Source organism: Siphateles boraxobius, unplaced genomic scaffold (assembly GCF_051911475.1).
Source record: "Siphateles boraxobius isolate OS27281-9 unplaced genomic scaffold, OSU_SipBor_1 26, whole genome shotgun sequence".
In the NCBI taxonomy this organism is placed as follows: Eukaryota; Metazoa; Chordata; class Actinopteri; order Cypriniformes; family Leuciscidae; genus Siphateles; species Siphateles boraxobius.
Window position 1 is genome coordinate 19,829,664 of NW_027508876.1, and position 27,663 is coordinate 19,857,326.

At 42.1% G+C, this 27,663-nt stretch overlaps 2 protein-coding genes across 3 annotated transcripts in view; both read right to left on the reverse strand.

Annotated features, from left to right (window-relative positions):
- Positions 1–4,783: 4,783 nt before the first annotated feature.
- zc2hc1a (zinc finger, C2HC-type containing 1A) overlaps positions 4,784–27,663 on the reverse strand; it is a 36,635-nt gene continuing 13,755 nt past the window's right edge. For both annotated transcript variants that reach the window (XM_077244723.1, XM_077244722.1), the window contains 3 exons: positions 6,297–6,393; positions 6,109–6,213; positions 4,784–5,878 (listed from right to left, as the gene is read on the reverse strand). In XM_077244723.1, coding sequence (XP_077100838.1) covers positions 5,743–5,878; positions 6,109–6,213; positions 6,297–6,393 — 338 coding nt within the window. In that variant the 3' untranslated portion in view covers positions 4,784–5,742. The remainder of the gene's footprint in view (positions 5,879–6,108; positions 6,214–6,296; positions 6,394–27,663) is intronic.
- Positions 15,732–19,033, reverse strand: LOC143751910 (E3 SUMO-protein ligase ZBED1-like). Its single transcript, XM_077244718.1, has 3 exons — positions 18,184–19,033; positions 16,701–17,326; positions 15,732–16,521 (listed from the first exon to the last, which is right to left on the reverse strand). Exons 1-3 carry the CDS (start codon positions 19,022–19,024, stop codon positions 16,117–16,119), a joined length of 1,872 nt encoding a protein of 623 aa, XP_077100833.1. The 5' UTR covers positions 19,025–19,033; the 3' UTR covers positions 15,732–16,116.

The following is a 27,663-nucleotide window of genomic DNA, read 5'->3' on the forward strand; positions in this document are numbered from 1 at the left end:
GAGTGGTGCATACGCACTATGTGGGCTAGATGACAGTGTCGTGTAAATCCTGTAGCCTACAACGACATATACGGCTGAATGAAACTGTCTAACACTGTTACATATTTTGTAGGGTTACCCGTGTGCATGTTTGTATCCGCAGCATCGTCTTGGTACTTCTGTTTTGATGCTCATTATTCTACCTCTTGCCTTTGCCTGCGAAAGTGGCCACAATAAAAATCATATCACCGAGGATTACCGCAATATAATTGAAATACAGTTGAAGCACGTTGTAAGTATGATGACCTACTATCAGATGTATAGCCTAGCACCATATGAAATATGAATAGATTAAAACAGGTAATGTTATAGGCCTATTTCCACTTGTGTGTGCATATACATACTGTAAAAAAACCTGTTATATTTACAGTGAAAAACTGTTTGCTGAGGTTGATGTAGATTAACTGTAAAAAAAAAAAAAGGTGGTTTCAGGCATATTTACTTTATATTTTACAGTTCATAATCATACATTTTATTAATGGAGATCAGTTGATACATTGAACTTCAACCTTGTGAAAATTCTATTATTGTGTTGTGTTTTTACTATTAGTTATTAATTTATTTGATGATTTTTCAGGAGGCCAGTTTTGAACAACAAAATTCAAACTGCACAATAAGAAATATCTGGAAGTCAAAGGAGCCAAGAAATGTAAGTCTAATCTGTTTCCTCATACGTGCATCTAGTTTCTCTATCAAACTGACACACGTGACAGCCTCTTCTACAGTATAGTGGGAGAAAAGTTACCTTCACTAAAATGTGACACTGATGTGTTTCTTTCACTTTAGTATTTGGTTTGTAAATGTTACGACCTGGCTTTCCCACTCATTCCGGAACTTCTCAATGTAAAGTTCAGTCATGTGGGTTCTCATTAGACACAGATGGAACTTGTTAGTTAAACAGCCATATTTAAAGTAGTTTCTCCTCCACACCATGTATGATCAATCATCTCTTGTCATTATTCTGAGTTCACTCACTGCTGTTTTTCCTTAATTGGTCACAGGCACATAACATTCACAGAAGAATCTGCAGGGTTAATGGAAAACTGAGGAGATTTGGGAGCGAATCAGATCCTGTAAATGGACAGCTGAAAAATGATTTATATAAACTTGTGGAAGAAATAAATGGGTCCTTGAGATGTTGGTGCCATCGAAAGGTAGCTGAAACAAACCTATTTCCTACTTTCAGTTTTCTTATGTATCATTTTAATTATTGAAACCTCTGTTTTGTGTCATGTGTGGATAAACAGAGAGAGGCGCTGACACAACAAATACGAAAGTGGAAGCCTTGCAAAGTGAAAGACATTCTTGCCAACTTACAGAGACTCTTTGAACAATACAATGCTTACCACTCACACAGCAAAGTCTCTTCAGAGCGTGGGAAGACTTCAGAGAAAACCGGTATATAATATTTGGCCTACATTCATCTCGTAGCTCAATTAAAACAATTGAATGTACACAATATGAAGAACTGGATGCACCATGTTCCATTCACACTATTCAGTATTTGACTGAAGAAGAAAAAAAAGCCATCCAATGCCATTTTTATGGGAAAAAAATATGCTAAACATGAACATACTACTGTGCGTGAAAATGTTTCAAAACTTGGACATTGCTTTTTTTATGACCAGGACTGTTATATTTGCCACCGATTGCTGAATGTGTACGGAAGATAATGCGAATTAAACTTGCAGAGTTAATTGCACATTTCTGTAACTAAGCAAATAATAATTTTCTAGGCCTCAAGTTACATACTTTATGGTCTTCTTGGGGAAGTGACCCTATTCAGCCCACCCAACTACAAATCTTTTATGCTTTCTTACAGCCTTCTTTGACCGAAAAGTCGAATATTAATTTCTCATAGAAACACTTGTGTTTTCTCATAAACGGACTAAATTAAATTATTTAATTGCAACCAAAGAAATGTCTGGAATGGGCTTATAAGGTACATGTGTATCATATAATCCCAACAGTATATTCCAAAAACACCCACTAGGGTTTTTGATGTAAACTCATTGCACTTTATTAAACAGTTTAGCTATTTAAAAAAAAAAATACAGCTTGTCAAACTATACAAATATCTAGTTCAGTCATGAAACTCCAGAGGGCGCAGACTATCAGGTTCTACATGCAATCTGCAAGCAATCACATCATTACCGCCTGGCACAAGCTGATTGGCCTCTGCTGATCCTGCAGCCAATGATATTGCTTGCTCAACATTTAAATAGTCTGGTTCAGTGTTTGCTGTAGGAAATACCTGGGCTGCGTTCAGCCCCGATAAAACGTTGCACAACGTTTTTTAAACAGAAACGGTGATTTGTTGAACACACTGTTCTGATGACGCAAGAGTTGTAACTATGGCAGCTGAGAAGGCAATTCTTTGTGAAGAATTTTCGGAGCCTGATTAAGTCGGTATAAATATGTGTTTAATACTACAAAATATGCCCGATGTTACAGTTACTGCACTTGCCGCCCAGAACACAAGAGAAGAGAACATACCAATCGAGTGAAGGAAACTGAAACTGAAATGGAAGCACACATCTTACCTAATTCAGACTAAAACACATCTATTTAGCCTCACATACCGACTTTATTTGTAGTTCATACTGTTTTAATACCCTGTATTTTCTTCCTCTTTTATAGAAAAGCACTTAATTACCATTGTTTATTTCTATACACTTGCAATGAAGCTAAAAATATAAACAACTACATCATTGTTGATATCCTATATTTTTACAATAAAACTTACGTCAAACATGTCTTCTAATATCCTCAGTTTTTGCGTATACCGAGCAGCATCGAACACATTTGTAAATTACTTTCCTTGAACCCATTGTGCGAGTTCACTTTAATACAGCGTGCTTTATATACATGTTGCTGCTGATAGGACTGCAGTTCTGACACACCCACCAAACAAGAGAAAACGTATCTCAAACCCCGTTGCACACTGGTGCACGCCGTTTCCAGGAAACATGACGTTCAACCCGGAAACCGTAGCAAAACGTTGCGCACTGTTTTTGAACTTGAACGTGCCCCTGATGTGCACTATCAGAGTTACTCTGAAACCCTACACCTTACCCAGCTCCACCTGCCTAGATCTGCAACAGAAGCAGCGTTGCAGATCAAGTCCGCTAATACCAAATACATTAGCATTGCCATATTCAATAATATGCTAAAACTATTCAGAGAATTGTCATGATTGAAATATGGTTTTGTATGAATTGTTTTTTTTAGCACTTATTTAACAATAACCAAACACAAATAGTTTAAATTTCAACATGACTCTCTACCTTATTTTTAAGAAAGTCATCAAATGTCTCTTTTCTTTGGTTGGTCATCTATCAGTACCCTTTCAGGTTCTTTCTATCAACTCGTATATTATTCTTTGCCAAAGAACCACATGAGCCTTCCCCTATTTTTAGTAAGTAAGTACATTTTATTTATATAGCACATTTTAACAAAGTGCTGAAGAGAGTAAAGCAAATTAAATAGAAAATAGAATAAAAAAATATATAAGACAGGCAATAAAACAATACTAAAATTACATTCAAATGCCTGGGAGAAGAGCTACGCTTTCAGCCTCTATTTAAAAATGATAATAGAATGTGCAAGGTGGATGTCTAGTGGCAGTTGATTCCATAAACGAAGGGGCAGCAACTGAAAAAGCTCTGTTAATAAAATTAAGATACTAATATAAATGAAAATAAATATTGCTGAAAAGGTTATTTATAACACCATTAAGGTCCTAAATAGCACTTTCAAAGCCAGACTCTTTATGGAACCAGCTGTATGCACAGGGCCTCAGTCAGCAATTGGTGGGCCTGATACAAAAACATCTCAGGCATGAGCAGTTGCGATCGCGTTCCAGGTCCCTCAACTCTGCCCTTTGGTTTTACTCAGCATGCACAATTACCCACAAAATATTGTAAGTGGGTAAAGTGCACAAACTGCATGTGTTCTAAACAGTAAATTCAGTTAATAGTTTTTTTTATGAGGTTCCTTGTTTCATGGGTTATTAATAGAGCAGGTCCTTGTAAACCTTTATTTTTTAAAAGCTAATTTAAATTTGCTTTTAAATACAAAGCAAATCTTTTCAGGTTGCCTTTATTTACCAATGTCTTTATTTAAAAGTTATTTATATTTTTAAAAAAATATATATAACCGTAGGTGGGCTTATATGGTACATAATCTTTTTAGGGTCACTTCCCCTATATAATGGACTAGCTGTACAGTTCTTTTTGCTGTCATATCACACAAATATATTTTTTATAAATAACGGTACAGCACTGTTACTGAAATTTCCAGCGCCTTTGAAGTGAATATATAATGTTTAAAAAAATGTATAGCAATTATTTTACATTGTATTACAAATTTCCACTTGTTGACTAAATTTTTATATATTCTGTTTAACTTCATGCCAGTTGTGGCATGGAAATATTGGGTTCAGAGAGAAACTAAAATATATGTAATGGGCCATCAGTTAATTCATTTTAATCATGCTTTAATGAATATCTAAATAAATTGCATATATCAATATTTGTTTAGAAAAGCCCCAAAATTAAGACAAGTCCTTCAATGATATTACATTATTGCATGCAAGTAATTGAATACAAAACACTGGAAATAGAAACTATGGTAGGCATGATGAAATTCTTATGTTTTCTTATAAACAGACAACTGTGCAGAATGAATGTATTATATTGGCAGCCTAAGTCAATCAATTAAACACATCAAACAGGACACAATCTGAGGTTTGTTTACCACTTTATTTTTTTAGGATCACTTCAATTCAGGAGCCAATTTTACCAGTCAATTATTTAATGATAAAATGTCTGTCCATATAGCATGTATTCATAAGCTGTGACATGTGGTCAGAGCAGCAGTAGTACAAGCATAACAAGATGCAGAGTGATACTCAAGATACACACAAGTTTGAGATCAGCACAAACACACAACAGCTCCTTGTCTTCACTCACTCTGAACAGCAGTTCAGCACTCTGAAGCTATAAAATACCATAGTAAAGTTCTTTTTTTTAATGTTGTAATGGTGCACGCTCTAGAAGGATGTGACATGACATTTCAGTTGCCTTTAAGTTTTGAATGTTGTGTTAATGTGTGAACATGTTAAAGAGATTAAATAAACCAAGGTTGAACAGATGTGATGGATTGTATATCTAATAAATATAAAACAATGACAATTTCTACAAGATGTTTTCATGTTGAATACTGTTAAAAACACAAGAAACAATCAAGAACATATAAAATCAAAGTGAAATACAAAACTGGATTGCTCAGAGAAAGAACTGTAGTCAATGCATTTAAGATAGGAAACATTTAACCAATTTTTTTAATAAATAAATGACAATGACACTACAATAAGATATTGCCCTGTTAACATCAGAATGGTTGCATTTTGTGTTATGGTCCCAATTTAAGGCCTAGATCAATCAAAGTCAATTTAAACATTTAAATCATAACTTTAACTGTGATAATACTCCTTTTGTAGCAGTAACCAATCATATTGCACTTTCATTAAAAATAAAATGAGCAGAATGATGAGATGGGTTCAGTCTATAAAAACAGAAGCAGATTTCAAGTGAAATGTTTGTACAGCACATGGATTTTGCCAAGTACACTAGTGGGTTGGAAAGAAACGCTCAGTTTTCCGGAGCTACAGTGAGTCAGTCTTTCTATCATTTGCACTATTTAAATGTACATTCGTTTCACTCCGCACTCGCAGCAAAACTTGGCCCAGTCCACGGGGTACTTGGTCCCACACTCATGACAAAACTTGGTACCTATTGTTGAGTAATTGTTTTCATGTTCTTTCTTCACATCATTCCTATAAACAAGATCATGATGTGAATGAGTCAATGACGACTATTCAAAACAAAACTGCAACCAAAAAGATTTAGGAAAACTGGCCTGAGACATGGACAACTATAGACCTTTCATAACTGATGCAGTGAACTGAAGTTTTGTGCTTGAATAGGGACCATTAAGGAGTTGATGTATTCATCATCAGTTCCAAGAATGTAGCAGTGCAGTACAGCAATACTTGTAACATCATACCTTGAATTATCTGCATTTTGGACTTTCTTCTTATTCATCCCTATACCAGAAGGTGGACTTCTCAGGGAGTTTTGCAAAACCATGCCCTTGGGTTTCACGTTCCCTCTGCAAACACAAGTGCAATGATGGTCATAAAAGCCTGGAGATAATGTCAAAAATCACAATTAGTCAGTGACTCTGTGTCTTACTCAGAGGGAGGGCTGTTCAAGTCGGATGAGTTGTTCTGTAACGGAGAATATGAGCTCCTCACTGAGCCAGTAGATGAGGTTTTGCTGCTGGGAATCCCTTTTGAGGGAGAGGGGGAAAAGGGGTTTTGTTGATTAAAAAGTATCATCTCTACATTTCATGTTCTGTATCGCAAGTCTACAGCAACCATACAATTGCTTTGTGTTAGGAACCGGTTCAGAGAGCATTGGCCCTTGCATATATCATCTTCTAGAAACCAATATTATTTTAGTATCATTGAGATACTGTAATAGTTATATATAATGTATATTTTTTTGCCCCTTTTCATTTAGGGTGCTTTCACACCTGCCACATTTAGTTCGGTTGAATCGCACTAGAGTTTGTTTTCCCCCCTTGGTGCGGTTCGTTTGGGCAGGTGTGAAATCAACAATCGCACTCGGGTGCGCAACAAAAGCGGACCAAACAAGCGTACCGAGACCAACTCTTGAGCGGTTAGTTTGTGGTGAGAACGTGATCCGACCTCGAACAGACCCAACTGCCAAAGAATTGCGCATTTTTGGACTAAACCAGCTGCCGTAGATGTGCTGAGCATTATGGGATGGGAACTAATGTTTGTTGAGAGTTTGCACTAGCATGGCAGCTCGCGGACAAACGTGGAGTTCTGAGGAGGTGCGGAGCATCATAGAAATTTAAAGTGGTGTAGACAAACTATATAATACACTATGTCCAGGGATACAATCAGCCCACGCAGTCGTCTCTCCATAGTAAAAAGCTGTCTGCCGGATTTTCCTCCTCTTTGTTAACTTTCGGGAGCTCTGGAATTTTCCCGAACGTTAATTCTGACCAATTGAAGTGCAGTTAGCTCTGGCCAACGAGTGATGTGGATGTTGTCACGTGACTGCATTTTGGTTCGTTTCATCAACTCATCATCTGATTCGGACCAGAGCAATCAGTGTGGTGTGAAAAGGAACCAAAACGCCTGAATTTTTCGCCCTTAGTCCGGACCAAATGAACCGAACTACAGATGTGAAAGCACCCTTAAATGAGAGATGTCTTGGTAGCTAACTGAAATCAAATACATTTTTTTAATATATATTTTATTTGACTTCCGTTAAAGTTTATTTTATTTCAAGTTTTTGATGGTTTTAGTTGAATATAACAATGCTTGGAGCACAAGTGATTACAAGTGATTTTAATATAAGCTCCTTCTTATCGTTGCTTGTCAACTCAATGGGAACTAATGTGCAGTTTAAATATTTTAAAGGGAGTCCAAAGATTTTACCTCGTTACTGATGTTAAAAAGTAAAATACCTCCTATCTAATTGCGGGTTGGGTGAAATTAGAACAAAACATGGACTGGATCAATGTTATATATATAATATATAAATATATAAAATATATTTATATATAAAATATATAAAAAAAATCCAAAATTTAAATAAAATGTAAAAATTATATGAAAAACCTAAACTTAAAATTTGAAATGTTGCCTTGGCAACTAACTGAAATGAAAAAGTTGAAGAACTGAAATTATTAAAACTAACATACAAAATATATTAATAAACTTAAGCATATTAAAAAACTAATGAAATTGACAAAAGGCACAACAAAATTACAAAAAATTAATTTCTAAAACATTAAAATAAAGAGACAATTGCTTTATATGCTGAACAGATTGAATTTAGGCTTTTTCACATATAAACCTTCATTAACTTACAGATCAAATAAGATAAACAGAAGCTCAGTGCTTGCTTGACATGCGAGAACCAATGAGGTTCATTCTAGTGTTACGCAGCACGTTTGAGCTTCTGCAAGAACCAATGAGGTTAATTCTCATGTTACGCAGCACGTTGGTGCTTCTGCGAAAACCAATGAGGTTCATTCTTGTGTTACGCAGCACGTTTGAGCCTCCGCAATAACCAATGAGGTTTGTTCTCGTCAAGCAGGTTCGGTTGAGCTTCTGTTTATGTTCGCTGATCAATATTTATATGTGAATAAAAGCCTAAATTCAATCTGTTCATCATATAAAGCTATAATTTCTCTACAGAAAATCTGGACTAAACCGTAAATTCATATGGATTCATTTTATGATCTCTTTATGAACGTCAAAGTGGTAGATGCGTAGCTGTCAATGGAGGAACAGAATTCTCTCCGATTTTATTAAAACAAAATCTTCATTTCTGTTCCGAAGAAGAACGAAAGTTTTACGGGTTTGGAACGACATGAGGGTAAGTAAATGACGACAGAATTTTCATTCACTACACACTGAAATAATGTTAGGAAAACATTCGAGGATCCAATCTTCGCTTGGTGGGAATTCCGGAAGGTTTGGAAGGCCCACAACCTACGAATTACGTGGCAGATGCTTTGGTGGAGATATTTGATCTTCCTGAACCTCCACTCCTTGCTCGTGCACATCGTACACTTGCACCGAAACCTGCGGAGGGTAGCCATCCGCGAGCCTTCGTAATTTGCTTCCATCGCTACGATGTCAAGGAGGATATTTGGCGAAAAGTGAGCCGGGGTGGGCAGCTTAAGTTCAGAGACAAAACTGTGTTCGTCTTCCCGGACTTTCCACCTGAGATTGCCAAGAAGCGGGCCGCATACTTTGAGGTGAAACGACTACTGAGGTCCATGCCAGATGTTAAGTACGGTCTAAAAGGTCTAACCGGCTTCAGAATCACAAAGAACGGCGCTGAACATATATTTGATACTCCAGCCGCGGCACTTGCTTTTGTGAAACAACACCTATTACCTGCTTGAACATCTATAAACGTGCTAGAATTTATGTCTCATTTTCTCTGGCTCAGAGGCTATTGAAAGCACTTTACTCAGCTCTGTGGGTTAATATTAATATTATAATTTATATAATTATATAGGATTATACTTTTTTTTTTTATTCCTGTATCGGAATATATTCGCTGTACTTGTTATTTGTTTGCGGAGATGCGTCCGAGGTAAGAATCACAATATCTCGCACGCATATTGGGGTTTTTCCTCAGGGTAGCGTACACTCTAGTTGGGGGAGTGTTAGCTTAGGTCAAGAGCGTGGGGTAGGGGGTGGCAGTGAGGGTGGGGGGTGGTTCTTCGCACTAGGGTTCTTTAAGTGTGTTATGTTCTCATTTCTTTGTTCATCTCATAAGCATCAAAACTGGGCCGTTGCTCTTTTGTATTGTTTCATTCTGTTCTACTTGCTGTTCCTTGCATAACTATTTGTGTTTTACAAGTATATTTTTGTTTTTTCTCTTTTTTTTTCTTTTAATTGATGGGTGGTAGAGCTAACGAAGATGGTTTGGTGAGATGGGTTAGCTGGAACTGTAAAGGTTTGAATAATCCAGTCAAACGCAACAAGGTTCTGATTCATCTTAGGAAAATGAAAGCCAGTTTTGTGTTTCTTCAAGAAACCCACCTCTGTTCATCTGACCATTTTAGATTGAAAAAAGATTGGGTGGGTCAAGTCTATCATTCACATTTTCAGTTCAAGTCCAGGGGCTGTGGCATTCTGGTACATAAATCCACTCCGTTTGCTGTATAACAAGTAATTACAGATCATAAGGGCAGATACGTCATTGTAACAGGAACTTTGTTTTCAACCCCTCTAATTCTTGCTAATATCTATGCCCCTAATTATGATGATGTTTCCTTTATCACTTCTTTTTTTATCATGTATACCTGACCTTCACTCTCATTCATTAGTCCTGGGCGGAGATTTTAACTGTGTGATGTGTCCACGACTTGATAGGTCTTCTAAAAAAGTTATATCTCTTTCAAAATGTGCAGCGATTATTCAATCTTTTCTGCATAACTATGGGATTCGTGATCCATTTCGCTTTTTAAATCTTTACGCAAAGAAATATTCATTTTTTTCGCAAGTACATCATTCCTATTCACGAATTGATTATTTTTTTCTAGATAACAAACTTCTTCCATATCTGCAGAACTGCTCTTATGAAAGCATAGTAATATCTGATCATGCTCCTGCTGTTCTTGAACTTAGCTTACCAAAAGCACCCCCAAAACATCATTAATGGTCCTTTAACCCTGGTTTATTAAGGGATAAAGAATTTATAAAATGTATCTCCTCAAATATATCTTCTTTTCTTGAACTCAATAGTACTCAGGGTATGGCTTATTCAACCATTTGGGAGACCTTAAAATGTTATGTGCGCGGTTTAATAATTTCATATTCATCTTATAAAAATAAAGAGCGAAAGAAGCAACTAGATGAATTATCTAGTTCTATAACAGCTATTGATGTTCAGTACTCACTGAACCCATCTTCCAACCTTTATAAAGAACGTCAGATTTTGCAGACAAAGTATGATCTGTTATCGACCGAAGAGGCTGAGAATTTGTTTTTACGAGCTCAACATAGGGTCTATGAGTTTGGTGAGAAGACTGGTAAATTGTTACAACTGGTAAACTTATCCCCAACCTTCTATCAAGCTACTATTTCATAAATTCTTAATAAAGATAAGCCCCCCCTAGACTGTGGTTCTTATCGCCCCATATCGCTTTTAAATTGTGATTATAAGATACTGGCTAAAGTATTATTTTTTCGGCTTGAAAAAACTTTGCATGGAGTCATTTCACCTGATCAAACTGGTTTTGTTCGAGACATATTTTAATATTAGGCGTCTTTTTAATGTTTTGCATTCACCCCATTCCAACAATGCTGAAGTGGTGGTCTCACTGGATGCTGAAAAAGCATTTGACCCCATCGAGTGGGGCTATCTTATAAGTGGGGCTATCTTGGAGAGGTTTGGATTTGGTTTAAAATTATTTTCTTGGATAAAGCTCCTTTATGCCACCCCCAAAGCATCTGTTCGCTCAAACAATATTATTTCAGATCCTTTTCCACTGTGTCTAATGCTATTGCTATTGAACCCCTGGCAATTGCATTACGTGCTGACTCAGAGGTGCATGGCATTTTTCGTGCTGGTCTAGAACAGAAGGTTTCTTTATATGCTGATGATCTTATTTTATTTTTATCCAATCCTCTTGTCTCAATTCCTCAAGTTCTTTCAATATTGGGCTTATTTAGTACTTTTTCAGGTTATAAATTGAATTTTTCCAAAAGCGAGTTATTCCCAGTGAATTCTGCTGCATTAAGTCTCTCATATTCAAATTTCCAATTCAGAGTTGTTAATAAGGATGCACCGAATCCATATTTTTGGGGTTCGGCCGAATACCGAATCCACTGGTTAAGATTCTGCCGAATCCGAAACCGAATCCTACGTCCATTAACACAGTAAACACATTAATGAATTAAACAACGTCCACAACAGTGTATTTTTCATTTTATTTTATTTTAACTGTAAAAAAAAGAAAAAAGAATGGGCAACATTATGCCAGGATGACAAGTGGGAAAAACTATTTTGACAATTACCATATAGGCTATCTCAAGATACGATCAAAATTATTAGCCTTTTAGATTTATAAATCAAAAGTAGGCTACCCCCAAGTACAAACCAAACCCTTTCTATAAAAGTGCAACAATGCAAAGAAAAAGTGTTTTTATTTTTTATCAGAATATGTTTGGTGATTTAACTGAAATTAATGTTATTGAACATTTACTCAAACATGGATAGTAGCCTGTTGTTTCGTTTATAACAGTAGGCTATACGATTAGAACAGTAGCCAAATATTACGAAAAATATCACGAAAAATCACACACATCTCCTGCATCATAATTAAATTAACGTAACCGCTAACCTTTTACATGAAATGAGAGTTTCCTTTCAGGAAAACAAGACGCTCGGCATTAACAGGTGATAGCCGTTTGCGAGTTTGGGAACGAATGTCCCCAGCAGTGCTGAAAAGTGTTTCACTGGGCACAGAGGTTGGTGGTGCACAGAGGTAGATCTTTGCCGTTTTAGCCAGCAGTGGAAATCGCTGCTGGTTTGTCTTCCACCACTGAAGAGGATCCTCTTTAAGAGAAATCAAAGGCTCGCTGAAAAAAGCGCTTATCTCCACGTCAGCACCCGATGTGACTGCCTCAGTATTGCTGCGGTACAGATCGTCCCAGCCGCTCCAGATTCCTGAACAGTGTCGTTTACTGCAACCTGTCGGGCTCGAGCCTCGTTCCCCCTCAGGCTGTTCAGTTGAAGTAGTGGGCCTAGCAGATGCGTTTTGAACGGATTCAGATAAACGGGATACAGCCTCCTGCACGAGCAACTTTGATCGACACTGTTCAATGTCACTCACCCAAAATTTCGCCTTGTATCTGGGATCCAGACTTGTGCCACAACTAAGTGGCTATTCTGCTCGCTTCCCTCAAATCTATCCTGCAGAGATTTCAGTAAGCGGGTTTTCATCTGCTTGATTCCATGATCGTCTGTTTCGTTGTGGACATAGCGCTTCAACATCATCACAGCTGGCAGGACAGTGGATATACACGCATTTTCAGTGCTTATTTCTCTAGTCAACTCCTCGAAAGGTCTGAGCACCTTGAGCAGATCCTCCATCAGAGTCCACCTCTGTGCATGAATAGGTTGCAAACCATCTGTCTCGGACACGTAGATGTTTATGGCATGTTTTTGTTCTGTTAAACGATCGAACATCAGATATGTCGAATTCCATCGTGTTGACACGTCCTGGATTAAAAGGTGATTTGGCAGCCCCAACTCCTGCTGTAGGGCAGAAAGCCTTGATTTAGCACTTGAAGAGTGCTTAAAGTGACCAACAGTTGTCCTGGCCAGTGCGATCATGTCAGAGACACTTTGTTGTGATAAAAGACTGCTGTGGATGCACAACTGGAGCGTGTGTGCAAAACAGCCAACACTTGAAACCCCTGCCTCGGACATGGCTTTTCGCATGTTTGCAGCATTATCCCTCAAGACCAGCTGACACTTGTTAACAGGTATGTCCCATGCTCTGATAATTTTTTGCAGTGAATTTGCAATGTTTAATGCTGTGAGCCTTCCATCGAATGCTTCACATCGAAGAATAGCATGTGTGCGCTTAAAATCAGCATCGATCCAATGTGAGGTCACACTGATGTAGGACTGTGTAGTGTACTCACAAGTCCATATGTCGCATGTAAATGCAAAAGCAGGTGCTTCGGCAACGTGTGCTTTTATGCGGGAAGTGATGAACTCAGGGATGATTTTGTCAGCAAAAAAGCACCTGGAGGGGATTTTGTAACGTGGCTCAAGCAGATGGAGTAGCTCATTGAATCCAGTGTCTTCTACTATGCTAAAGGGCTGCAAGTCAGTGGCTATCATTTTCCCAATTGCTGCATGAATGGCTTTGGCTCGTGTGTGATCTGAGGCCCACTGTTTGGTCGGTGTAGGGCTAGCAAAGCTGGTAATGGTCGTCTGGTTAACACAAGTTTTTAGCTGTGACTGTCCTTCCTTTGTCGTACCTGAAGTTGCTGCATTTTGGCTGCTGTCAGATTCCTTCATGCACAACTCGTATTCTTTCAGATGTTTAATACGCAAATGTTTTAACAGCGGCGATGTTGTGTACTGTTTTGGGTCCTTGCCACCCCGAGACAAATCTGCACTGCAAATAGAACATATAGCTTGACTTCAATTTTCATCTTTCAACTGAAAGTACTGCCAAACAACACTTTTCCTGCTCACGAGTTCCATTTTCAAATTCTCACAACTACTGCACTCGAACCTACGTAAACATCTTACCGTAATTTAAAAAAAAACCGACTGTGTGACGTCGACCAGCGTAGCACGCATAGTGCAAGCCTAGGGTTCGGGTCGGTGGAAAAAGATTCTAAGGTTCGGTAGAAACCGAACCCCCGTCAAAAAGACCAATATTCGGCCGAATCCGAATCCTGGATTCGGTGCATCCCTAGTTGTTAATAACCAATTTAGGTACTTGGGTGTCCAAGTGACACGTAAACGTGCTGACTTATTTAAAGCCAATTTTAGTCCTTTATTTGATCTTACAAAATCTATGTTTTTATCATGGAAACCCCTTCCTCTATCACTGATAGGAAGGGTAAATGCAGTTAAAATGAACATTCTTCCCAAATTTTTATATTTATTTCAATGTTTGCCCATATTTATTCCTAAATCATTTTTCTCCTGTCTGGAAAAGACTATCTCGTCATTTATTTGGAATAACAAGCCAAGGCGAATAAGTCTAAAACATCTTGTTAAGCCAAAAGAGGTGGGAGGTTAGGCTTTGCCTAATATTCAAACATATTATATATGTTCGCTATAAATACGCTATATTTATGTTCAAGCATAAATAAAGCGGTGGCGCTGCTCTGTTGCGACCCGGGCTACCTTGTGCTGCTGTCAGTGTTTGTTTTTTATTTATTTATTATTCCTCAATCTGGGCACAAGATGTACACGATGCTGTTTTTATTAAGAGGACTGATGCTGATTTTAACCGTATGGCTGATTACATGCGATTCCATGTTGGTGAATCAGGACTTGTTGATGTCGGAGGCGGTTCTGTGCTATACCCGTGACCAACTTTTACTGCTCCAGCCTAGTCACACACTCGCCCCCCAGCTACCGAGGGAATTACAGGCGAGAACAGTGGGGGAAAGCCGTCGGAGACGGACGCGGAAGAGGGGAAAACGTGGCGGTGTAAGGCAGAGATTACGGAGAAGGGCAGTAAGACCACCACTACCCTCAATGCTTCTCTGCAACACCCGCTCCCTGAGAAACAAAGTTGAGGAGTTAAGAGTCAATACCAGAGTTCGACATGAGTACCGGGATTCATGCCTGCTTGTGTTCACGGAGACGTGGTTACGAGAAGACGTGCCGGACTCGTTCATTGCCCTGGAAGGCTTTTCTCTGGTACGCTCTGATAGGAATGACAACTCAGGCAAGAGCAAAGGGGGCGGTATTTGTGTTTACGTTAACCAAAAGTGGTGCTCGCAATTCTCCGTGAGGGAGCGGCTCTGTAACTCCGACATGGAACTGGTATGTGTAAGCCTTAGGCCTTTTTATCTTCCACGCGAATTCGGAAACATTTTAATATGTATCGTTTATATTCCACCTAGTGGGAATGCTGCAAATGCAGCTAAACTTACAGCAGACTGTATTCATAGACAATTAAGTCGTACCCCTGAAGCACCTTGTTTCATTTTAGGGGATTTTAATCATTGTAAACTTGATGCTGTGTTGCCTGGATTCCATCAATATGTGGACTGTAATACGAGAGGCAAAAACATCTTGGACAAATGTTATGGGAATGTTAAGAATGCCTATATAGCTAAGGTTAAATCGCCATTAGGCTCCTCTGATCATAATGCTGTCCATTTAATTCCGACATATAAGTCCATGCTTAAGAGCAGTAAACCACAAACTAAAACTGTATATGTGTGGAATGATGATGGAATTGAAACGTTAGAAGGATGCTTCTCTTGCACTGACTGGAACGTAGGGCTGCACGATTATGGCCAAAATGATAATCACGATTATTTTGATCAAAATTGAGATCACGATTAATTATCACGATTATTTGTTGATTAACCAAAACAAATTTTATTGTCTAATTATAACTGCATTCACATCCATTTTGTGCTACATTCCTGCTGCTGAACAAATATGTGCATTAAAATAAAATAGGTCTTCTTATTTACCAAAATTCAGCGCATCTCCTTAAAGAATAAATAAAAACAAAATAAAACCATAAAGAAAATGTAAAAAAAAAAAAATTCAACAGGGCACTATTTTCCATTGTGTAAATATACAGTATTTAAGGAAGCAAAATATTAACTTGCATTGTACCTGCAATGGATGTGAATAAAACACAAAATATACAGTCGATAAAAAACAAATATAACATAACAGAATGTAAACAAATGAGAACATTTTACGGCAGAACTATGAAGAAAAGTCTAGTTTACAGGTTTTTGGAAAGAAACACTAGCCTATCGACATTTTCTGGCTTGAGGGATGAGCGAAGGCAGGTCACCACATTCCCCCCTGTGCTGAACACCCTCTCAGAGGGAGAACTTGTAGCCGGGATGCCCAAGTACTTCTTCGCCAGTTTTGAGAGACGTGGGAAGAGTCTCTGATGTTCCCTCCACCAGTCAAGCGGGTCCTCCTCACTGTCTAGGTTACCTGATTGTAGGTACGACTGAAGCTCAGAAGATATAGCTTGTTGTTCTTGGAGAGGACTGAGTCTTTGTGTGGCTCCCTCAGCAGCAGCAGTCTTAAAGAAACTCCCCAAAGTCTTTTTCTTTTTTGTTGTGGGTGCATTGGCATCCTCAGCAGTCTCACCATGAGGATCAGTTGGGCCCATCTCCTTGAAGTGTGTAGTAAATAAGATATGAATAATGAATAGCCCTAATAATCTAAATCTATTCAAGACTCATTTCCAGAGAGTACATTACACCACTGGATTTCATATCATTTTAATCCACTTAAAAAAAATCATTAATTTATCATACATTCTGTGAATCTAAAATCAATATTATTACTTACAGCCATGGTTGCAGGTGCAGTCCTCGCCATTTCAGAAGTCAGTCTGGCATGAATTTGTGCAACATTGTCCTCACTGACGTAGCTCAGCTTGAACCGTGGATCAAGCGCAGAAGCCAGATCAAGCAGTTCTTGTGTCAATGGGTCATTGTATTTTTCATCCAGATAGCTCAGGATTTTTGTCTTGATGGTGCAGGTTAGGTCTGTCTCATCATCGTTCACTTTCAAGATGGAGGATCTGAAAAGGTGGAGGACTGGCTTCACAAAGGAAACGCTGACATACTTCTCACTGGAAAGCGCATCAGTAAATTCTGACAGAGGGCTGAGGGATTTATTGATGGCCTCAAGAACTTCTATGTCCTGCCAAGTGGGGATGAGGTGTCGGGCTTTTCTGTCATCGGACAAGACCTGAGATATTGCCCTCTGCTGCTCCAGGACTCGTGCAATCATAGCCTGCCTTGATCCCCACCTTGTGGGACACTCGGTCTTCAGTGTATGCTCTGGAAGCTTCAGTTCTATTTGTGCCTTTGTTAGCTGCTTTTTACGTCGCCAGCTGTACGAGAAACTGCTTACCAGCTTTTTGCAGAGACCCACTGCTCGGTCAATCCGAGGATCTCTCATTGCATACTCTAAGAAAGAACATGAACAAATAATATGCCAAATTAAACCAAATATTTGGTAAACAACCACAATCATATTATTCAAGATTTAAGTTAGTTCAATCCTATGTCAGACAACATGAGTAAAACTGTTTGGTTTCTCAACACTAGCAGAAATAACAGTTGTTATGGCTATATTGTTATTATCAGTAACATATTCACACACATTAACATAATAGGCACTGATTAACTAAAATTAATTATCACAAATATAGCATAAATGGTTAATTAATAATATATTTTTAATTAATATACAATTATTGTAATTCATTTTGCTCCTCGAAATGAAACCAAAACCAACACTTCTGAGGTAAACTTCTCCAGTATTATTATTAATATTAGGCTATTCTTATTTCCTCAAAGCATAAAGTACATGAATCTGATGGATCACCTCAGATAATTTGCGTTTGAATAGCGCGCGCTCTCCGTGGGCGGTTTCACATTAGACTGACATCTCTCTTTTCATACAGATTACATAAACAGAGAATATTTGTTTTCACTTTTAATTAGAGAATTTAAAAGAAGACAATTACATGTTTATAACGATATATTGATCATGCATGTTTGCAATTTTACAAAAGCACAATGTTTTTTTTTATTGTAAGTAGATACATACAAAAGTAGACATCTTACAGATTATTTTTTCATATTTATTTTATTCTGTATGACCATAAATTACGGAGTAATTTAAGTATATTTTGCTAAGAATATATTGGAATATATTTTGGAAAAAAATATAAATTTATATTTTAAATTTATATATTTAATGTAATAAATATTTACAGCAGGGACAGCAGTTTGTAAGGGTTAATATAACTTTTACTCACCTATTGCTAGATGTAGTCTGTGGCCAAAGCACTGTAGCCTAGTCCAGTTATTTAGAGAAGCTGCCTTAACCACATTAGCTCCGTTGTCTGTTGTAATGCAGACAAGCCTCTCCTCCTGCAAGCTCCAAGAGGCCATCGCCTCCCTCAGACCCTGGGCAATTGACTCTCCCGTGTGATCTTGCGGGAAAAAAGACGTTTGCAAGCATCGACTCTTCATTGCAAAATCCTCATCGATGTAATGAACTGTCAAACTCATGTACGGTTCCATTGTCCTGCTTGACCAAAGATCCGTTGTAGTTGCAAAGTACTGTACATTGGCAAGATCACTCTCTATTTCCCCTCTGCGTTTTTTGTACATCGCAGGTAGTGCCACCTTGGAAAAATAATTGCGCGAGGGGATCACGTATCGTTTATCCAGAGTGTTGACCAAGAATTTGAAGCCTTCGTTTGTCACCGTGTTTATTGGGCACATGTCTTTGGCCAAATAAAATGCGACTGCATTCGTTATTTCACTGTGTCTTTGGGAGGTGGATGGGTATGGCGATGCGCTAAAAAGGCTTGCTTCAATGGATGTCTGAGTTGATGTGGGATGATTAGTCTTTGCAATGCATTTCTTGTTCCTTATACATTCATCGTATTGAACTTTATGGTTTTTTTTTAAGTGGTTAAAGAGGTTCGTTGTGTTGCTTTGTGGCGCCAACACAACTTTACGGCACTCTTTGCATATAACCTGTTGTTGTTTTGTGTCACTTGCCTTGAACCCAAAATGCTTCCACACAATGGATGACGATCCGATTCTCGGTACAAGCTCCTCAGCCTCGCCCTCTGCTACGTTAGACATTTTTTTTGTTTTTTTTGTTTATAGCCTTATGACCCGCTATCTGTTATACGTTACTCTGTTCTCTGTGACTGTCAACCAAGCTGCGCGCGCGCGCGGTGCATGGAATCACGTGATCAGACAGTGGTTTACAGAGCCTAGATTCGCTTACAAAAAGCTTTGATAAGGAACGCAATGACGCATTTTAAATATCGCTCGATCACGCGAATTTGATCGTGGGGAGCCAAAATCGTGATCGTGATTAAAATTCGATTAATCGTGCAGCCCTACTGGAACGTCTTTCAAAGTTTGGATCTAGAGGAGGCCGTAGAGACTATGACAGATTATATACTTTTCTGCAAAGATAATGTGTTAGACCAAAAAATAATAACTATATATCCGAATAATAAATCCTATATCTCTAAGGAAATTAAGGAGTGCATAGTACAGAAAAAAATGGCTTTTAGGAGAGGAGACCTTGCAGCTATGAAAGATGTACAGAAGGAACTGAATTATAAACTAAGGAATGCTAGGAGAAAGGAGAGGGAGAAATTTGAGGCCCATTGTTCGACTATGAATACCAAAAAATTATGGGATTCTATGAAACATATGACAAACATGGCTCCAGCCAAAAGATCTATCAATGTGATAGATGAGGGGGCAAAGGCAAATGAGTTGAATGACTTTTATTGTAGATTTGATGTAAGAGACTTCTCACAGGAGCAGGCAAATGCACTGGATGCCTTGTCTATATTGGATAATCCTAAAATAATTATTGACCAGAACATGGTGGAGAGACTGTTTTCACAGGTCTGTCCTAATAAGGCTTCTGGGCCGGACGGCATCTCTGGGCGGTTATTAAAATCTTGTAGTAGAGAGTTGGCCGAAGCCTGGTGCCCTATTTATCAGAAATCTATGGACACGAATACAGTTCCCTTTCGAGAGGTCTCTCCTATTGCGTAAGTAGCTTACGCTATGGGAAAACTCCTTTTCTCGAGAATATTGAAGTCTTTATGTAAAACGCATTGCAGCTGCACAGCTGACAGCAATGAACGAAGGCAGCTCGGTCATTGGCTGTGCTGCGGCAACTTGCTCGAACCAATGACGGGGCGACTCTGAATGCGCGACCAATGAGCGCGCTTCGCGCCCGCGCGCGTCAGAGCCCGCCAAGATGGGCGTGGCCAAGAGCTATATATTGGGCGCCCCGTCATGAGAGTTCTTTAGATTTAATCTCCTTCAGCGAACACCTTCTGCGCTGGATCCTCCGGATTATTGAAGCTTCGCCGTCGAAAAGCATACCAGCGGGATTTGCTACGAGGACGTCGGCACCTTCAGCCGCCTTCTAACGCGATCCTACTGAGCCGGCGTACTGCTCACGCAAGTATTTACATCTGTTCGCTCTGCGACACTTGTAAAAGAGCAAATTTTCCAAGGCGTTGTTTCAAATGCCTTCCTGCGCGTCGTGCAGAGACCTTCTCCCGGACGGGGATCGTCACATCATCTGCGCTCGCTGCCTGGGCCGGGACCACGCAGAAGCTGCTTTGACCAAGGGCGGATGCCCCGAATGTGACGACCTGGGTCTCTCCGCACTGCGGGCTCGCCTCGCCGCTTTCGCCGTGAGCGAGCCCATCGCCGCCATCCCTCTAAGAAAAAGCGCCGTCACAGAGGCTTCCTGAACCTGAGCTCAGTGACGTCACGCCGAGCCAGTCTCCGCGTGCTTCACCGCCGCTCTTGCCTTCCCCACCGCCGGTTCAGTTCACCCAGCCGGACCCACACCCCTCTAGCAGAGCGGTGGGCCTTGTGACTTTCGGCGCGTCCGAGGACGACGGGGGAATGGATGACAGCTTGTCAATCGACGCTGCATCGGACGACTGGCCGGGCTCCACTCTCGACCCCGCCCCGTCGACGCTAGCTAGCGCGAGCGGGGGCTCCACCATGGATAGCGAGATTATCCGCGTTCTCTCTAAGGCCGTGGAAGACCTCGGGCTCGATTGGTCTTCTCCCGAAGAACCAACCCGGAGCCGACTGGATGAGTGGTTTCTGCAGGGGCGCCAGCAGGCCCCTCGGCAAAGGCCTTCTCCCTTCTTCCCGGAAGTTCACGACGAACTCACCAAGTCGTGGAAAGCCCCCCACTCTGCGCGCCTAAAGCCTTCTTTTTCTTCCTCGCTCTCCTCTGTGGACGGCGCGAAGGAAAGAGGCTACGAGGGAACACCGCCCCTCGAGGAGGCCGTGGCCAATCATCTCTGCCCGCCCTCCACCACCGGATGGAAAGCCAAAGCTTCCCACCCCTCGAAGCCCTGCCGCACTACTTCAGCTCTCGCCGGTCGCGCCTACGCCGCCGCCGGCCAAGCTGCATCAGCGCTTCACTCTATGGCGGTACTTCAAGTGTTCCAAGCCAAGCTTCTCCGCTCTATGGACGAGTCTGGCCCCGAACCCGAAGCCTTTAAGGACCTACGCAGCGCGACTGACATAGCCCTGCGAGCCACGAAGGCCACCGCCCAGTCTATCGGCCGTGCCATGGCTAATTTGACTGTTCTCGAGCGCCATCTGTGGTTGACTCTGACTGAGATGAAGGACGCGGATAAGGCGCCATTTCTCGACGCGCCTATCTCCACCAGCGGGCTGTTTGGACCGGCGGTTAAGGGTTTCGCCGAACGCTTCACTGAGGCCCAGAATGCTTCACAAGCTATGCGGCATTTCCTGCCCAAGCGCTCCAGCTCATCGCAGAGCAGACAGAGGCCGCCGCAGCCGCAGCGGGCTAGAACAGCCCCCACCGCCTCTCAGCCCGCGCCTCAGGCTGACGCTCGCGCTCTCACAACCGCAAGCCGCCTTCTGAGCGACGGGGTCCTCGGCCCAAGATTGTGCTGAACCCCGAGCCTCGAAAGCCGTCCTAGCCACAAGAATGAAAAGAGAGAGTGCGTGTCTCGCAAAAGCCGGACCACTCTCTCTGCAAAAGCTCAAGCATTACCCAGTCCCCTTACAGGCGGCTGGATATGTTCATACAGCAGTCAATGGGCCAGTCACAGAGCTCGCTCACCTGCAAACAAACGCCGTTTTTACGGCGACGCACAGAAAACACAAAAAGAGTCTTTTTCTGCCTGTGTCACTAAGGGTTCACATGTCCACAAGGTGTGCATTCCCAGATACTGTCAAAACAGTGCCAAATTCATTCCCAGCTCAAGCTGCGCACCCCATGAATGTAGATCACGTGCCTACGGTCATGTACGCACCACTACACACAAGCACTGTTCACACAGTTATAAATTCATCCCCAGTAAAAGCGGGAAACATTATAAAAGTGACGCGTGTGCCTACCACTGTTTATGCACCCCCACTTATAAACACTGTCCTTACAGTGTCAAACACAACCCCAGCCCAGGCTGCGAGTTTTACAGACACAGCGCGCGCTGCTGTAATCACACACGCGCCCATTCACTCAGCTGCTCAGCGCGCGCCCGCGCCTCTGAGAGCTATGAGCTCAGGCGATTCGCTGGCCGGGTCCCTGCGTCACAGCGGCCCGCCCCTAGCCTGTATTCAGCCCATATCTGTACACGCAGCGGCATGGGAAAATATTCCAGATATGCCGAAATGGGTATTGAATATAGTAAAGCACGGATACTCGCTCCAGTTCGCTCGCAGACCACCACGTTTTACGACTGTGGTCGAGACGAAAGTGAGAAAAGAGTGCTCACATGTTCTACGCACCGAGGTGCGCAAACTAATAGAAAAGGGCGCTGTGGAAACTGTTCCCCCCTCTCTGAGCGAGGCAGGTTTTTACAGCCGCTATTTTCTCGTCCCGAAAAAGGATGGCGGTCTCCGCCCCATCCTAGATCTCAGACACCTGAACAAAGCACTAATGATTCGCTCGTTCAGAATGTTAACAACCAAGCATATCCTCGCGCAAGTACGCCCAGGAGATTGGTTTCTCTCAGTGGATCTGAAAGATGCTTACTTTCACATTCCAATAGCGCCTCATCACAGGCCGTTTCTGAGATTCGCTTTCGAGGGACAGTCGTACCAGTACACAGTACTTCCGTTCGGCCTGTCCCTGGCTCCCCGTACATTCACGAAATGTATGGATGCAGCACTTTCCCCCCTAAGGCGAAGGGGAGTGCGAATACTGAATTATCTCGACGATTGGCTGATTCTAGCACAATCAGAGAGTCAGTTAATAACACACAGATCTTGGATTATCAGCCATTTAGAATGCCTGGGTCTAAGAATCAATTTTGCAAAAAGCATACTATCTCCCAGCCAGAGGATTTCTTTCCTGGGAATAGTTCTAGACTCGATGCAAATGACAGCGCGTCTCTCATCAGAGCGCGCGCTCACCATCCGGCGCCTTGCAACATCATTCAGGGCGGGCGCGCTCGCCCCCGTCAAGCGGTTTCAGAGGATGCTCGGTCTCATGGCCTCAGCATCGGCCGTACTCCAGCTAGGATTGTTGCATATGCGCCCTCTCCAACGCTGGCTCAAGAGCCGCGTCCCTACTCACGCGTGGCGTTCGGGCCACCTTTTAATCAGAGCGAACCACGGCTGTATAAAAGCCCTGACGCACTGGAAAGCCGCCGACTGGTACCAGTCAGGCGTGAGTCTGGGTGTGAACACAAGGAGAAAGATGATAACGACAGATGCCTCCAAAATAGGTTGGGGGGCCCTTTACGAGGGCAGGCCTGTCTCCGGCTTTTGGTCAAACCCGGAGAAGCGCCTACACATAAACTGTCTGGAAATGAAAGCGGTCGCTTTGGCTCTCAGAGCCCTGCTCCCACAGCTGAGAAACGAACACGTCTTGGTCCGAACGGACAACATGACGGTAGTATCGTACATAAATCGCCAGGGTGGACTCAGGTCGAGCTCCATGCATTCAATGGCCAGGAGACTCATTTTATGGTCCCAGCACAACTTGCGCTCGCTGAGAGCAGCGCATGTGCCAGGTGCCCTGAACCAGGGGGCGGACATGCTATCCAGAGACAAAATTCTCCCAGGAGAATGGGCTCTCAACCCGCTGACGATTCACTGGTTATGGAAAACCTTTGGCAAAGCGGAGATCGACCTCTTCGCCTCCAAGGAGAACGCGCACTGCCCTCTTTTCTTCACGAAAAGCATGGATGCGCTCGCCCAGAGCTGGCCGAGCCGTCCCTTATATGCCTTTCCCCCGATCGCGATGCTACCGCAGGTCATCAGTCGGGTCAGAGAGGAGAAAGACGCAGTGCTGCTGATAGCCCCACTCTGGAAGAACCAAACATGGTTTCCAGATCTGATGCAAATGCAATCTGCACCACGGCCGATTCCACTGAGGCCAGACCTCCTCAGTCAGGCCAACGGGATGATATTTCATCCCCGCCCCGATCTGTGGGCCCTTCATGCATGGCCCCTCAACGGGTTCCCAGGAACCTCACGAGCGGAGCACTAAAAACCATCGCTGAGGCGCGGGCGCCCTCCACGAGACGCTTATATGCCCAGAAATGGAAAGTGTTCAGTGTCTGGTGTAATGCCAAGGGCCTGAACCCTGAAACATGCGAGATTACGAACGTACTCGCTTTTCTACAAGGGCTTCTGGAGGCGGGCCGCGCCCCCTCCACGCTCAAAGTATATGTGGCGGCCATCACAGCATCACACGACCCTGTAATGGAACGTCCATTGGGAAGAAACAACCTAATTATTCGTTTCCTAAGGGGCGCTAGGAGGATGAACCCTTCACGCCCCCCCTCAGTGCCGATCTGGGACCTAGCTACTGTCCTAGACGCTCTTAAAGGGCCTCCGTTCGAACCACTCCGAACCGTGCACCTTAAACAGCTCTCGCTCAAGACTTTGCTCTTGCTGGCACTCGCCTCGGTCAAGAGAGTGGGCGACCTGCACGCGCTTTCGACAAGCGCTGCCTGCCTAGAATTCGGACCTAACGACTGCAGGGTCGTCCTTAGACCGAAACATGGGTATATTCCTAAAGTGCTCACCACTCCCTTCAGAGCACAGGTTATCTCCCTAACTGCGCTATCGTCCCCAGCAGACGAACACGACGCTAATCTACTCTGCCCCGTTAGGGCTCTCAGAGTGTATTTGGAGCGTTCTGCCCTATTCAGACAGACAGAACAACTGTTTGTATGCTTTGGCGGCCGTACGAAAGGTTCCGCCGTTTCAAAGCAGAGAATCTCTCACTGGATAGTTGAAGCTATAGCGCTGGCTTATGAAGCTAAGGGACTTCAATGCCCCTGGGGAGTCAAAGCACACTCCACCAGGAGTGTGGCTTCTTCCTGGGCATGGTCGAGCTGGATACCGATCGAGGATATTTGTGCGGCGGCAGGCTGGGCCTCACCGTCCACATTTATCAGGTTCTACAACCTACAGGTCCCGACACTGCATTCCAATGTACTATCAGCATGATGCTAGTTGAACTACGAGTTCGTATCTAGATTATGTATGTGCTTGTGTCACACTGAGCGCCTTCTAGCCGCTCTGTATTCTTTCCCACATATAAAGCTCGCCTCTGCCGGCTAGTTGGATGATAACTTTGCTTTTTTAGCTTAGGCACCTGCCTCTGGCTATCATAAGGCGAAGTTCAGCACGCACGGCGTTTTGCATGGTGTTCCCATAGCGTAAGCTACTTACGCAATAGGAGAGACCTCTCGAAAGGGAACGACTCGGTTACTAACGTAACCTCGGTTCCCTGAGAGGAGGGAACGAGTATTGCGTAAGCTGCCGTGCTTGTGCTTGGTTAGTTCGCTTCAGTCGTTTTAACCTAAAGAACTCTCATGACGGGGCGCCCAATATATAGCTCTTGGCCACGCCCATCTTGGCGGGCTCTGACGCGCGCGGGCGCGAAGCGCGCTCATTGGTCGCGCATTCAGAGTCGCCCCGTCATTGGTTCGAGCAAGTTGCCGCAGCACAGCCAATGACCGAGCTGCCTTCGTTCATTGCTGTCAGCTGTGCAGCTGCAATGCGTTTTACATAAAGACTTCAATATTCTCCAGAAAAGGAGTTTTCCCATAGCGTAAGCTACTTACGCAATACTCGTTCCCTCCTCTCAGGGAACCGAGGTTACGTTAGTAACCGAGTCGTTCCCTCTATGTGGAAGAGCTCCACTATTATCCCTGTCCCAAAAAAGGCTAGCTGTAAGGAGAATAATGATTATCGTCCTGTAGCACTTACTTCAATAATAATGAAGTGTTTGGAGAAAATTATGATTAATTTTGTTAAAACAGACGTGAGTGGTCTATCAGACCAACTTCAGTTTGCTTATAGGAGCAATAGAAGTACAGACGATGCTGTTATAGCTATAACACATTTTATAAATAGGCATTTAGATGATCCAGGCTCGTATGCACGTCTTTTATTTGTAGATTTTAGTTCAGCTTTTAATATGTTGCAACCACATCTTTTAATTGCAAGGCTGAATGATTTTAAAGTCAATCCACTTATTATAAAATGGTATTATTCTTTTTTGACCAATCGTAGGCAGCAGGTTAGTGTTAATGGGACACTATCTGAATTCAGAACGTTAAGCACAGGAGCCCCTCAGGGCTGTGTTAGCTCACCGGTTTTGTTCACTTTGTATACAGATGATTGCAGAAGGCGTTATTCTAATAACCACATCATTAAGTTCTCAGATGATACTGCAATTTTAGGGTTATTGAAAAAGACAGAGGACTTGTCTGAATATCTGTCAGAGATTGAACAGTTTGTGAATTGGTGCAAGGATAACCACCTAGCTCTGAATGTCAATAAGACGAATGAAATGGTGTTCGACCCTAGAGGAGTTGGTGATCACAGGCCTGTGATTATCCACAATGAAACCATCATACAGGTCCCTTCACATAAATATCTTGGGGTCTTGTTTGATAATTTATTGACATGGAATATCCATGTAGATAGTCTTTGCAGTAGATTACAACAACGGTTGCACTTTTTACGGCGTCTTAGACTTTATGGTGTGGATCAGAGGTTTATGATAATTTTTTATCAGGCAGTCTTCGAGAGTTTAATTAGATATAGTATTGTAGTCTGGTTTGGTAATCTGTCCGTAGCACGTAGAACTAAACTGGTACGGATGATCCACACTGCTTGGAAAATTATTGGAGTAAAAGAACAGACATCATTGCAGACCCTCTATGAACAGGCTACTTTAACGCAAGCTAAAAAGATTGTGTGTGATCCGTCGCATATCCTGTACACAGAGTACAAGTTGCTGCCTTCTGGGAGGAGGTTTAGAGTTCCTCGCTGCAGATTGAACAGATTCAAAAACTCATTTATCCCAGTGTCTGTAAAGATGTTAAATGAGGGCGGTACGGAGTTGTAATTTATGCCATTTTTATTATTAATATTGTCTGGTTTGTAAATTTGTTGTATGTTAACTGTATACTGACGGCAGCATGGGTGATGGCCCAACACAAATTTCCCTCCGTGGGACAATAAAGTTTTTACTACTACTTACTACTATATTACTGGGCAGCCAACTTTAGAAACTTGTTGTACTGGTGCCGGCATGATTTGCAACTGTGTAAACCTCTCTGGGTGCAAATAGAGGCTGTTTGTTGTTCCCCAGTCACGTTGACATCTTTGCTCTGTACTTCAATCCCTCCTACTCATAGTATCTCGATTAATAATTCTATTGTCAAGCATTTTCTGAGAATTTGGACTCCGCAGGGCCCTAGAGCTTAAGGGTCTTT